Raw genomic sequence first — 15070 nt, 5'->3', positions numbered from 1 at the left:
ATCCTGTGAGTGGGCCTGCATCCTGCCCTGCCTTCATCCCGTGGGCCTGCATCCTGCCCTGCCTTCATCCCGTGAGTGGGCCTGCATCCTACCCTGCCTTCATCCTGTGAGTGGGCCTGCATCCTGTCCTGCCTTCATCCTGTGAGTGGGCCTGCATCCTGTGAGTGGGCCTGCATCCTGCCCTGCCTTCATCCTGTGAGTGGGCCTTCATCCTGTGAGTGGGCCTGCATCCTGTGAGTGGGCCTGCATCCTGTGAGTGGGCCTGCATCCTGTGAGTGGGCCTGCATCCTGCCCTGCCTTCATCCTGTGAGTGGGCCTGCATCCTGTGAGTGGGCCTTCATCCTACCCTGCCTTCATCCTGTGAGTGGGCCTTCATCCTGTGAGTGGGCCTTCATCCTGTGAGTGGGCCTGCATCCTGTGAGTGGGCCTGCATCCTGCCCTGCCTTCATCCTGTGAGTGGGCCTTCATCCTGTGAGTGGGCCTGCATCCTGTGAGTGGGCCTTCATCCTACCCTGCCTTCATCCTGTGAGTGGGCCTGCATCCTGTGAGTGGGCCTTCATCCTGTGAGTGGGCCTGCATCCTGTGAGTGGGCCTGCATCCTGTGAGTGGGCCTGCATCCTGCCCTGCCTTCATCCTGTGAGTGGGCCTGCATCCTGCCCTGCCTTCATCCTGTGAGTGGGCCTGCATCCTGTGAGTGGGCCTGCATCCTGCCCTGCCTTCATCCTGTGAGTGGGCCTTCATCCTGTGAGTGGGCCTGCATCCTGCCTTGCCTTTATCTTGCTTTCTTGTTCAGCAATAAGACTTGATTCTTTAGATAGGCCTGGAGACATCCAGGAAAGAGGCTGTCTGTCCCCATCTCACTTCCCACCAAGAACAAACTGGGGGTGTTGTGGGAGACTTCAGGGCTGCTCTGTAGAAGGCAAGACTGGACCTTTTCTCTCGCTCTGTGGCTTTCCAGGAAGGATGCAGCCTAGCTCTGAAGTAGAGATGTTAGTTGTGGTGATAATTTGTCTGTGTCCCCCAATAAAATTTATCTGAGGATCAGAGGAAAAAGCCAGCCACTGTAGTAAACATAGAGGTCAGGCAATGGTAGCACACACCTTTAATTCTATCACTCAGGAGGCAGGGATCTGTCTGGATCTCTGTTGGTTCAAGGTCACACTGGAGACAGAGCCAACCATGGTGACACACGCCTTTAATCCCAGCACTAACTGTAGAGGTCTGGAGGTCTCTACAGACAGACAGGAAGTGACAGAGCTGGGCAGGAAGAGGAAGTGATGTAGCTGGGCTGAGAGAGTCAATGAGAGAACAGGACAGCAAGGCATACAGGCGTGGGTAGACAGGAAGTAGGTCTCTTTGGAAGCTGTGGAGTTGGTGAGGTGAGGCTGGCTGTGGCTTTTTCTATTCCTCTAATCTCTCAGGTTTAACCCCGATATCTGGCTCTGGGTTTTTTATTTAATAAGACCTTTTAAGGTTCATATTATAGTTAGACCTCAAGGAGGGATCAGGGCCAGGGGCAGGGGGCAGGGAGGATGCATCTATAGGGATCCTGAGTATCTGCTCTACCATAGTCCGCTTCCCTGGACCCAGCTTTGGTTGAAACAAAACTGCTACCCTGGCTTTCCTCATGCTGTGGGGCTGTTTTGATTGACATACAAACAGGAAATGGAACAGTGTGCCTCATAAACTGTATAAACAGACACATGTGTATATTCATGCATGAGAATTTAAATCGGTTGTGATTTTCAGTAAAAGACACATACTTTCAAATACTATCTTAATATTTCACGAACATTTCATCAACATTTGTTAATTATGAAATCAGTAATTACCTTGGAATTTAAAGAAGATGAACGTTTTTTAATCTGGCAGTCATCTAAAAGGAAAACATTTTTGTGTTAAAATTTTCTGAGAATTATTTTATGTTTATATTTTCCCTGCATGTATGTCTGTGCATCACGTCAGATCCCCTGGAACTGGAGTTGTGGATAGTTGTGAGCCACTGTGTGGGAGCTGGGACTCTGTAAGAACAACTTAACCACTGAGCCAGCTCTCTGGCCCCACATTTTTACATTTTAAAAACTACACATGCATTTTTGTCAAGTAAAGGTCAGAAAAGGTTTACTGAAAACTCTGCAGGAGACTAAGTCAGGAGGATTGCCATGAGTTCAAGGCCAGCCTTGGCTATAGAGTGATACTGTCCCAAAAAGCTAACAACAGAAAAAAAAAAAACCCTCTAGAAACTACTGAGCAAGATAAATACATTAATTTTATTCTATTTTTGTGGTACTGAGGCTTGAGCTCAGGGGCTTCCTACATGTTTGGCAAGTGCTCAACTGCTGAGCTACATCTGCAGCCCCAACAATCTCCATAGAAACCATTAAGATACAGGCCTTAATGTTTCTGCAGTTGTCCACAGTGCCTGCTAGCATGCAGAAGAATATCAAACACTGCTGCTCTTCGGACGGGGGAACATTGCTAAAGTAAGAATTGTTCAGAAAAATGCTCAAAACCATTGTGGGGCTGGAGAGATGGCTCAGTGGTTAAGAACAGTGGCTGCTCTTCCAAAGGATACCAGTTTAGTTCCCAGCACCAACATGACAGCTCACAACTGTCTTTAAGTCCAGTTCCAGAAGATCAGGCCCCCTTCTGGCCTCTATGGGCACTGCATGCACATACATACAAGCATTTATGCCCATAAAATAAAGAGAAACAAATCTTAAAAAAATGGTAAGATTTATAGAAACCCCATGTTCTCATCTGTCTTCCAACCCACCGGACAGCTTACTGTGCTAGGATCAATCACTCCAAGAATCCAACTATGGCTGGTGAGAGTGGTTTGTTTATTACACATATCGTGTGTGGAGAAAGAACCAGCTCTAACACGCCCTGGCTGGACATGAGTCTATTTAATGTTCCAGACTGAGCACCATGTCTCTGCTCTAAATTGATGGAATGAATTTTGAGGGTATTACCAAAGGATCCTTTGTGCCTTTCTGTTTGTCTTTTCTTGATATTTTCTATAAAGCCCAAAAATGAGGTATTTTCTAATATATCCTTAATGTAAGGATCTTATTCCACAATGTAGCAAGACAGTAAGAGAGCATGAAAGAAGAGAATGTTAGGAAAGCATGACTATCATCTTTCAAAAAAAAAAAAAATCTATGCAGGCCAAGCATGGTGGTGCATACCTTTAAACCTAGTATGTGGGAGACAGAGGCAGGTGGATCTCTAAGTTTGAAGCCAACCTGCGTCCACATAGGGAGTTCTAGGACAACCAGGGCTATATAGAGAGATTCTATCTCAAAAAAAGGAAAAGAAAAGAAAAAAAACCCAAAAACTAAAAAAAAAAACCCTCTGTGTGTGTATGTGTGTGTGTTCACTTGCATGTGGGTGCAGTGCCCATGGAGGCCAGTAGAGGGCATCAGATCCCCCTGGAGCTGGAGTTGTAGGCTGTTGTAAGCCAAGAGACATAGCTACTGGGGACCAAGTATGAGCAGCAAGCGTCTTTAACTGCGGAGGCAGCACACCACTGTTATCTTAATGCTGTTACCTTCATCTTCCAGAGGGTTAAAGGACCTCTCGTTCTGCAGCAGAGCCTGCTTCAGCTCCTCCAGCTCGGCATGCTCTTTGGCATACATCCTCTTCAAGTTCTCAACATGCTGAATCATCACTTCTACTGCTTTGCTCACCCGGCTTTCCTACAAGAGTCAACCTCCCTTAACAACACTGTCCTCAACACTCAGTTAAAACAGACATTCAGGGCTGGCAGGATGGCTCAGCGAGCAAAAGCATTTGTATGCAAGCATGACCCAAGTTCCATCCCTACAACCCATACTTCAGGAGAAAGCCAGCTCTTCCAAAGTTGCCCTCTGACCTGCACACCAACACTGCCACAAGCACATACACACACCCCCACCCTACACACACATGCACCCCCACACACATGTACCCACATCCACACATGCTACATACATGCACCCACACAGATACACACATGCAAAGCTGCTTGCCAAAGAATAAAGTGTTGGAAGGATTAGGATTTGACATAAGCAGTACCCTTTTTGGAAGCCATTGTTTTAGTACAGCAGAGAGAGGGAGTGACTTTAGTGCAGTTGGTAGATACACCAGCAGAAATCATGACGATATTCTCTGGCTGGTCTGAAGGTGGAGCACCGAGATGTACTCTTTGACAATGGATGCAGAAGAAGATAGGAGTGTTGAGAGAACTCCCGCCCCCCAATCCCCACTAGTTCTGGCCTGTGCCGCTAGGACAGAGGCAGGGAGGTAATGGGTGGGAAAGGGTTCTGGAGTCCCTGGCTTTGAGGATGCTAAGTGCAGGATGTATCAGGCATCTGGGAAGAAATGCCAGCTCCCATCAGGACCTCAAGACAGGATGAGGTGAAACTCAGATCTGAGAGTCACCCTGGGTTTTATGAGCATGTGGGTTGAATACAGATGGTGATAAGGTGACCAGAAGGGAGACCTTCAGATCTTCAGCTCTAGGAGGTCTGAGAGAAGGGGTGGGGCCATTCAACAGCCTGGGAGTGGAGCAGCCCCTATGGTAAAGGGCTGTGGTATGCAAATGCTGAGTTCTCCAGAAGCAGTGCTGACCTTTTGGAGTGTGCAGTTGGGTGGTAGACACAAGAATGGCAGGTTTGTAGAGGTGTAGGGCTGACAAGGTTTAAGAGAATACTAGAGGAGAGAGTCTGGGCAGGAGAATCATTCCACTGAGAGGCTTGTTCTAGAACAAAGAAGCAGAAAAGCAATATGGTAGCCAAAGACAGCAGGGTGTGGGGTGGGGAAAGGAAGCAAGAGAGGGATCTTTGATTTTGAAGGCGGTATCTCTCACCGTGCAGCTCAGGCTAGCCTTCAACACACAGTCATCTTACTGTTACTTCCCAGGTGCTGGGAAATGCATGGGGCCACTCAGGCCCATTTCTATTGTTTGCAGTAATTCTTTCTCAATGAAGAGGTGGATTCATACCACCTCTGCCTCCTCCATCTTAAAAACAATGTGCACCTGTACTAGTGGGGATGGTTCCATAGACTATGAAGAACTGAAAAAGACGGGGTTTAATTGACAGAATTTAGGCTCATATTTCTATGTAAACTGGGAAAGGATGGGATTGTGTATACAGGCAAGATGGCTGCCCTTGGAGTGTACAGGAGAGTGACTATCTAGAGTTGGGCAAAGGAGGGCATCATGTGGATTCTGATAGTAGGTTCAAGCCTGGGGCAGCTTCCTCCCTTTGCATAAGTTTTCTCAGTAGCAAAGTCACCCTGGCTGGCCTAGAACTCTGTGTAAACCAGGCTGGATTTGGACTCACAAGGACCGATCTGCCTCTGCATCCTGAGTGCTGGGTTTAAAGGTTTAAACCTGGATGCACAGAAGTGTTCTGAAACATATTCTTTGAAATGAGCCCACATTCTGTAGAGGCACAAATCCTCTCCGCTCCACTGTTACCTGGTTGATGGCCCCCAGCATCTCTGCCCTGCTGGCCACACGTGTCGTGCACTGGCTGAGAAATGTTATACTCTTCTCCAGTTTCTTAATGATCTCCTGAGCCTGGTTGTCGTCTTCACACAGAGGTGCTAATGACTGCGTGGAAAGCCAAGCATTAAAACACACCCAACAGAGTTTCTCACACCAACTAAACCACTTTCGGATCTAAGCATCCTGATGGGGAGAAGAAAGTGCCACCAAAGCCCAGCAGTGAAGGGCATAAAAACTGCTGTGTCAGGTCACAGGTACACAATGCCTCGTCTTTCCCTTCTACTGTGTCACACTCAGGTGTACTCATGACTTTCCTCCATGGTTCACAAGACAGGACACAGATAAGCAGACAATACCTATAAGTGAAATGTATCACATGAGAATAGACTGGCATTTTGAGAGGAGAATCACAATAATTCAAACTGGTTTGAGACTGATTTTAGAACCACCTAGGAGGCACGCCACTGGGTGTGTGTGATAGTGCTTCCAGAGAGGAGGGAAGACCAGCCCTGAATGTGGAGAATGCCATCCCATGCCTGGGGCTCTTGACTGAAGAAGAGGAGGAGGAGGAGGATGAAGCCAGCTGTAGTGGTTTCAATGAGAATGGCCCTCATTGGCTCATACATTTGAATACTTAGTCCTTAGCTGGTAGAACTGTTTGGGAAGGATTAGGAGATGTGGCCTTGTTGGAGGGGGTACGTCACTGGGGGTGGACTTTGAGGTTTCAAAAGCCCACACATTCCCAGTTAGGTCTGTCTTGTCCTCAAGGATGAGATGTGAGCTCAGCCACGGTCCAGCACCACGCCTGCCTGCCTGCCATCATGCTCCCTGCCATGATGGTCAGCGACTTACCCTCTGAAATGGTAAACCATAATAAACTCTTTCTTCTATAAATTACCTCAGTCGGGGTGTCTTAGCACAGCAATTGAACAGTAACTAAAATACCAGCTGAGCACCGGTGTTCATCTTTGTCCACTTCTTGACTGGATCCCATGTGACCAACTGCCTCATGCACCTGACATCACGGCTTGGGCTGTTCCTGTCACCATGCCTTCCGTCCAAGGTGAACTTTGAGCCAAAATAAATTATTTCTTCCTTACACTGCTTCTATCAGGTGTTTCATCACAATAAATGAAGAACAGCCAGTATCCTCTCTTATGACTAGGCATGGCCAGGCTGGCTGGGCACACATGCTATTTTGCTTCACCCAAACTCATGCCCTTTACCTTGATGATGCCTTTCAAGGCAATCACTCCCAGCAGGGATGAAGAACAGACTTGAGAGTAAACAAGCTACCTCTCACTGTCTGTGTGAGTGAGCAAATGTCTAAGGCTGTCCAGATCTAAAGTGCCATGAGCTCTGGAAGAGGGGCCATCAAGCTGGGTGGCTAGTATTTGGAAGAAGTTCCGGCAGTCATACCACCAAGCACCACAAATGGTGGTTTGCTTAATAATCCTGAAAATGCAAAGGTTTGGCCCTTCTGGTTTGCTGTTTATGTCCTGTCAAATAATATTACATCATGACAGGCAGCAGTCTCCAACCTTGTTATCACACAGGCACAGTGAATGGCAGCCACATTTGAAACACACAGATGTGTCTAAGTTGCAGCTAAAGAGGTTGTTGGCTAACAAATGGCTTTTGTCAGATGTGCACTTCCTACAGTGGTTTCATTAATCACCTCCAGATGAGAAGGGAAGAGCAGAGGTGAGTTGTAAGCAAAACAGAATGTTACTAATTACAGCAGAAACATAAGGAAATAACTTGACAAGACCTAATGCGTGATTAAAAAAAAAAAAAGCCTTTCAACAAAGAAAAGCCTGGAACAAATGACTTCCCTAAGGAATTCTATGAAACACACACACACACACACACACACACACACACACACACACACACAAACTCATGCCAACACATGTAAAGTCCTTCCCAAACACTCAACAAGACAGATTATTTTCGAGCTCATTCTATGAGAACTTATTACCTCAATACTAAGGTTGAACAGATGTTGCAAGAACAGATTAATAACTAACCCTGAGGAATTCTAATGATAAGTCTTCAGCAAAATACTGAATTCAGTACATCATGATCAGGTGGAATTTATTGCTAGAATGCAAGGTTAGTTCAATACATGAGACTCATTTGAGACAATATACCACATTGGTAGAAAAGACAAAAGTCACAAAATTATAGCAAAAGAATCAGAAAGCATCTGAAAAGATGAATCTGTGATTGTTAAAAACAATTTTAAAAGCACTACAAGAATAGGAAGAAAGTACTTCAACATAATAGAAGTTGGGGCAGAAACCCACAGTGAATGTCAGAATTAATGGCAGAAGATGACCCCTCCCTCCCTCTATGCCTAAGAACAAGCCAAGGACCTACACCCTCACTTCTATGCAACATGTTATGGCATTGGTTTTGTAGCCAAAGCAATTAGGCAAGAAAAACAATAAGAGATAAAATATATTTCTGTTAACAGTCTGATTTTTATCTGTAGTATACCCTACAGGCAGAACAGAACTTTCAAACTAATAAACTCAGTAAAAATTACAATATTCAAAACTAATACAAGAATCAATTATGTTTCTGTGTACTGACACTTTTTAAAATAATAAACTAGGAAAACGATTTATTTGAAATCATATCACAAAGAATATAATACTCAGAAATAAGCCAAAATAAGGAGGCAAAAGACTTATACCTTGAAATCTACAAAACAAAGACACAAATGGAAAGACATCTTGCATTCATGGGTGGCTAGACCTGATGAGCAAAGAAATCTATAGAGTCTGTGACAATTTATTATCAAAATTTCAACAATATTATCTGGGGGTGAGCAGAAATAGAAAAATGTGGGTGCTTGGAGGCACAGCTCAGTGGTAGAATACATGCTTCACATTCGTGAGATTCTGATTTTGGATCCTTACTACTAGAAAGTATAAAAAAGAAAAAAAAGTTGTAGAATATTTAACTATGTAAAGACATGTTACATTTGTTTATGTTGCTGAATATTACTTTAACTATATAAAGATATGTTACATTTGTTTATTCTGCATTTGTTTAATTATGAAAAGATGTGTTTCTGTTTCACCTTGCCTGCCTAAGGCACCTGATTGGTCTAATAAAAAGCTGAACAGCCAATAGCTAGGCAGGAAAGGAGTAGGCGGGGATGGCGGGCAGAGAGAATAAAGAGGAGGAGGAGGAGGAGGAACAAAGAGAGAAAGTGAGGGAGACACCCAGGGTCAGCCAGGCAGGCAGCTGCCAGCCAACCAGCAGCAGAAAAAGTAGGACATACAGAAAGAAAAGGTAAAAAGCCTTGAGGCAAAACACAGATGAAGAGAAACAGGCTAAGTTATAAGAGCTAGTAAGAAATGAGCATAAGCTAAGGCTGAGCATTCATACCTAATATTAAATCTCTGTGTTATGATCTGGGAGTTGGTTGGTAGCCCAAGAGAAAAAGCCTGGTACAAAAAAAAACTACCCTAAAATAAATGTAGTCTATAGAGGAACAGTGAACAGCCTATGCCTCCTGATTTTGAAACATAGTACACAGCTGTGAGATGCTCAGTGAGTAAGAGCACATGTTGCCAGCTTGAATGACGTGAGGTCAAACACCAGGACCCATATGGTGGAAGGAGAAAAATCCCTCAACTGGCTTCCACCTCCACATGTGTGCCATGGCATGCCCACCCCCAAATAAACAAGTACAACTGTCCTCTACCTTCATATGTGCTCCATGGCATGTGTCCCCCTCCCCCATACACACAAAATAAACGAGCATAGTAAAATAATTAAAGAACATACCACACACTCAGTAATTCAATGGGATGACACCGGAACAAACATGGACTTACAGAACACAACAGAATGCCAAGACAACAACTTTCATGTCTGTGGTCAATGACTTTGAGAAGGAAACCAAAAACACACAATAGAGAAGGGGTGTGTCTTCCAGAAGTAGTGTTGAGAAAAGTGTATATATCCATGTGCCTAAGTATGGAACTAGACTCATATACCATGTGCAAGGAAAAAAACAAAGAGTGTAACTCAATGGCTGATCATGTGACTCACAACTGTGGTCCTGAGAGGTTCAGGCAGGAGACTGACAAGCAGCCATACTGGTATACATACCAAGTAGCAGGCCAGCCAGGACTATGTAACTATACAGCAAGAATCTATCTCAAAAACAGAAATAGGAAGAAGGGAGGGGACGGGAAAGGGAGAAGGAGGGGTAAGCATGTGACTGCCCATCCCCAATCATTCGCTCACCTCTAAAAGCTTTAAACAGTTCGTGATTTCTTTTTTCAAGTTTTCCTCTGCCAGGTCCCGGGACCTCTCTTCAAGCTTGACTCTCTTCTCCAGTGTAAACCAGTCACACTTAAGTCCCAAGGATAACCTGAGAAACTCTGCCTGTGGCCACAACAGCACGAGGACAAGGAGAGAGGTTAGAGGAGGTCCGTGAAGTGGGGGCATCCTTCTCCCGCCCCCCCGGAATCCTAGGCTGGAGCACAGCTCTGCCTGCATTTAGTCTTGTAACTGGCTTGTGCAAGACCATGATGGGACCATCTGAAGTGCAGAGAGGGGCAGAAAGAAGGAGCAGAGTGGTGGAAAGGGAGGGAGAGAGAAGGAGGGAGAGAAAGGAGGGGGAGGGGAGAGGAAGGAGGGAAACAGGGAAGGGGAGAGGTTAGAGAAGGGGAAGAGGGAAGGGGAAAGGGGAAAAGGAGAGGGGGACTGGAAAGAGAGGGGGAGGGGAGGGGAGGGGAAGTGGTTGGAAAGGCAGACATCAAACTCACCTCCACCTCCTTCTCACTAGCTGAAGTACTGCAAAGGAGACAAAGAACTTACTCACATATGTATGACCCAGGAGAAAGATTAAGACCCCAAACACGGTGTGAAGGAGACTTACTTCTCACTCTGTGGAAAGTTAACTAACTTCACAGGTGCTTTGGGAGGGGCGGAAACCTCAGTTTCTGTGGAAAGACAAGTGTCCGAAACAGTTAACATCCAAAAGCCCATTTTCACCCAATGCTGTTATGTCTTAGCTTCATTTAAAAAAAATGTTTCATTTAAATGTCTGAGTTGACAGGCAGCTAAGGCACTTGCTTACCCAATAAGAGAATTCGCTAAGCCTCCAGGAACACACAGACTTATACCTCAGCTTGTCAATGATGCATGGAAGCCAAAGATGGCCCAGAGTCAGAGGACCCTGAGGTCCACTTTGCATTCAGTGTGCAGGGCATGAGGCCCACTGTTAATGCACACCTCTGCTGTCCTGGTTCAGCAATTAAACATCACTGATGAGAACAAGTGTTTGTCAACTTGATGGGACCTAGAATCACTCTGGAAACAGAACTCCAGGCACATCTGTGAGGGAGTGCCTAGGCTGGGTCAGAAGACCTATGATGCCACCTCTAAATATGGGGGCACCATCCCATGGGCTGGAGTCCCAGACGAAATGAACAGAAAGCAAGCTGGGTACCAGCATTCACCTGCCCCTGGCTGTGGATGCAAGGGGACCAGCTGCCTCATGCTCCTGTTACCATGTCTTCCCCATCCTGACTGACAGACGGTCTCCATCAAGGTACAAACTTTCCCTCCTATAAATTGCTTTGGTCAGGCATTTTGTTACAGCTCCAAGAAAAGCAACTGACCCAAAGAGCGTTGATAAACATGGCATCAACCTTGCCATTCCAGGACAATCTCTCTACCGTGACAGTTTTCTCTGTGATAGCTTTGCAACATGAATGATGTTGGCTTAAAATTTACAACACTTAGTTTACAGCCAAGCTTTGACTCTCAGACATGTGATGTGACCAAGCCACAACCTTGTCAAACCATCTACATGATAGGACGTGATTTTATGTAACTATTGAGTCACATAAGGATGTCACAGCAAACCTTCAGTGGCAACTAGTTGCTCTATTTTTCTGAGGCTGTGGAACCACTGTTTACCTGCCTTGCCTTGCATTTGCAAGGCTGAAATTATGCAGATAATATAGCTTAATGTTCAGATTATGACTACAGTATTATCTCAATAAGGTTTGTTAGTTTGGTTTTCATTGGGGGGGGGAGTTGGTTTTTTTGTTTGTTTTTTGGGGGAGGGATTTGAAGACAGGGTCACATGCACCCCAGGTTGACTGTGAGCACATTATATACCTAAGGCTGACCTTGAGTTTCTGACCTTCCTGCCTCCACTTCTAGAGTGCCACCATTAGAGGTGTGAGCCACCAGACCTATTTTATGTGATGCTGGGCAATCAAACCCAAGGTCCCATGCATGCTAAGCAAAGAAGTACCTTATCAACTGAGCCATGTCCCCAGCCTAATATAGTTATTTCTTTTAGTCAGCATTTCCACTTTTCAAAAGAGAAGGCAGAAGTTTAATTACCTTACAGAGATCACAGAAGCAGAGACAGACCTAGCCTGGAGTCAGTGAGGCTGGTGTGCTATCCCTGTGAAGTCATGCTGAGGAGGAGGCAGGTTGGCCCATTTTGTGAATCTTGGCATATTTACTTTTATGTGAGGTACTGAAACCTCGAAGTAGTGTTGACTAGCTCACAACACAGGCTGACTTTTGACTTCAGATAGCTACTGTTGGAAGAGTGTGGCGCCAACCAGGCAATGCGATGCCACTGTGGCTTTTTGAAAATAGACACAAGACTTGACCCAGGATGCCGAATGGGTTGGTGGCAGACACAACTTTACCACCCAAGTATCACCAGTAACTAGCAGTTCAGCAGAGCTCACTCGTGCACGCCTTACCTCCTGTGGTACAGTCCTTCCCTCCATCTTCTACTGTTCTGAGTCCCTCTCCTGCTTCCTAAAATGGGAAGAACTTTGTATTGGCATGTGTGGGATGGAAATCCTTCAGAACCAAACCTCTCTGTGCTTCCTGTCCTCTCCTGTCCTCTTCCTGTCCTGTCCTGTCTATCAAAATCACTCTGCAGAACTCCAGGAACTGGAGTAAAGGTCAGCAGAGACAGGACCAGCTCCAAGAATCCAGTTGAAGCCAAAGTGACATAAATGTAAGGAGCTACGAAAGGGACACAAGTTGTCACAAAGGAACCAAGTGATGCGCGTGCAGAGGAGAAAGCCACCAGGGGCCCCAGCACAGAGGGGCCTCTCAACCAAGAACACAGTCAGGCTAAAGCAAGGGGCACCCTACATAGCTCTATGGAAACATATGCCCATCAAGATCCGTCCTGTTAGACTTTCATTTCACATGAACACACACACACACACACACACACACACACACACACACACACACACACACACTGATTTAGTTGTTTTGCTGTTGTTTGAGACAAGATCTCAGTATGCAGACCATGAGTCTGTACTAGCCTGAAACTTGTGCTCCTCCTGCCTCAGGCAGCCAAGTGCTAGGATTACTTGAATCAAAATGAAATTGAATGGATAGCTTCATTCAAATATGTTTTAAGCCCATTAATCAGGTGTTACGTAGTAATCATATGTGAACCAGGGGTATAGAGGGCAAAAATGCCTTGTGCACACACGTAAGCACTGGAGAAGCCATGGAAGTTTAACACACAGCTCACCTCTTCAAAGGAATGAGGTGTGAAGCTGTTCTTCCTGGAACTAGGAATGATGTCGTTTTATATCCTGGTGATCCTCTGCTGTCTAATGAGACAGGCTCTGCCTTATCTTCCAGAATTTATGTCTCTACTTATCCAAGACCTTTCTCCCTAAATCTTGAGCTTTGCTTTTTTAGACCATAAAACCCACTCTTACAAGTGATGTCACATGTGCTTTACAACAGCCTAAGTGACTTCTATGTTATCTTAGGGTCAGGCCAATCCTGACACCCACAGTTTACCTCACTCAAACTCCCTAGACCTTGGGAGTCAACAGTATCCATTCTTGTGAAAGCTGGATGTACTTTGTAAGGAATCTCAATGTAAACATATCTTAAATTGTTGTGCACTTGGGACTGAGTTAATTCTCTGAACACCTTTTCCAAATTGTGCTGTGCTTAAATATAGCTAAAGTAAACTGATCTGGGCCAGACTCTGCAAGTTCTGGTCCAGAACCAGTTACAATAAAATTGGGCTGAGCTGAGTTTCGTTCTTGTCTCTTTGTGGATTATTTTTTGCCCTGATAGAATTAATAACGAAAACCTAAACTGAGGGAAAATTGGAAATGAAAAATTTAGGAACTCGAACAAGAACCTCAGAGGCAAGCTTCATCAACAGAATACAAGAGATGGAAGATAAAATCTTAGGTATTGAAGATAAGATAGAAGAAATGGATATCTCAGCCAAAGAAAATGTCAAACCTAAAAAAAATCCAGGCAAAAAACATCCAGGAAATCTTGGATACTCTGAAAAGACCAAATAGGAATAGAGGAAGGAGAAAAAAAAAACAGGTCAAAGGCACAAAATCATAGATGAAAATTCCATAAGCTAAAGAAGGAAATGTCTATAAAGGTGCAAGAAGCATACAGAACACCAAATAGGCTGTAACAGAAAAGAAATTTCCCTTGGCACATAATAATCAAAACACTAAGCATATAGAACAAAGAAAGAATATTAAAAGCTGCAAGGGGAAAAGACCAATAAACATATAAAGGCAGACCTATTAAAATAACCCCTGACTTTTGTTTTGTTGTTTGTTTTTTCACATAGGGTTTCTCTGCATAGCCTTGGGTGTCCTGGATCTCACTCTGTAGACCAGGCTGGCCTCAAACTCAAGAGATCTGCCTGCCTCTGTCTCCCGAGTGCTGGGATTAAAGGTGTGTGCCACGCCGGGCGGTGGTGGCGCACGCCTTTAATCCCAGCACTCGGGAGGCAGAGCCAGGCGGATCTCTGTGAGTTCGAGGCCAGCCTGGGCTACCAAGTGAGTTCCAGGAAAGGCGCAAAGCTACACAGAGAAACCCTGTCTCGAAAAACCAAAAAAAAAAAAAAAAAAAAAAAAAAAAAAAAAAAAAAAAAAAAGGTGTGTGCCACCACTGCCTGGCTAACACACCTGACTTTTTAAGGGAGACTCTAAAAGCCAGAAGGGCCTGGACATACGTGCTGCAGACTCTAAGAGACAGACCACAGATGCCAGTCCAGACTACTATACCCAGCAAAACTGTCAATCACAATAGGAGAAAGAAAGATATTCCATGATAAAACCAAATTCAAGCAGTATCTATCTCCAAATCCAGCTCTATAGAAGGTGCTAGAAAGAAATCTTCAACATGAAGGTTAACCACACCCAAGAAAACACAAGGAATGAATAATCCCAGACCATCAAATCAAAAGGGGGAGGGGAACCCACACCACAACAACAAAATGACAAGAATCAACAATATTCATTGATAGCTCTCAACATCAATGATCTCAATTCACCAATAAAAAGACTAACATCTTGGCTGGGCGGTGGTGGCACATGCCTTTAATCCCAGCACTGGGAAGACAGAGCCAGGCGGATCTCTATGAGTTCGAGGCCAGCTTGGTCTACAGAGTGAGTTCCAGGAAAGGCACAAAGCTACACAGAGAAACCCTGTCTTGAAAATCAAAAAAAAAAAAAAAAAAAAAGACTAACATCTTAAATATAAAAACAGGATCCA

General features: G+C 45.0%; 1 protein-coding gene across 1 annotated transcript in view; it reads right to left on the bottom strand.

Annotated features, from left to right (window-relative positions):
- The window catches only part of Irag2 (inositol 1,4,5-triphosphate receptor associated 2), a 92208-nt gene that overhangs the window by 5233 nt on the left and 71905 nt on the right, over positions 1-15070 (bottom strand). The window contains exons 17-23 of the mRNA XM_059257179.1: positions 12259-12316; positions 10404-10467; positions 10291-10318; positions 9767-9907; positions 5468-5602; positions 3554-3701; positions 1833-1876 (exon numbers count right to left, since the gene is read on the bottom strand). Coding sequence (XP_059113162.1) covers positions 1833-1876; positions 3554-3701; positions 5468-5602; positions 9767-9907; positions 10291-10318; positions 10404-10467; positions 12259-12316 — 618 coding nt within the window. The remainder of the gene's footprint in view (positions 1-1832; positions 1877-3553; positions 3702-5467; positions 5603-9766; positions 9908-10290; positions 10319-10403; positions 10468-12258; positions 12317-15070) is intronic.

This window comes from Peromyscus eremicus, chromosome 3, assembly GCF_949786415.1.
Source record: "Peromyscus eremicus chromosome 3, PerEre_H2_v1, whole genome shotgun sequence".
Taxonomy (NCBI): Eukaryota; Metazoa; Chordata; class Mammalia; order Rodentia; family Cricetidae; genus Peromyscus; species Peromyscus eremicus.
This window is presented reverse-complemented; position numbering and strand designations above follow the sequence as displayed.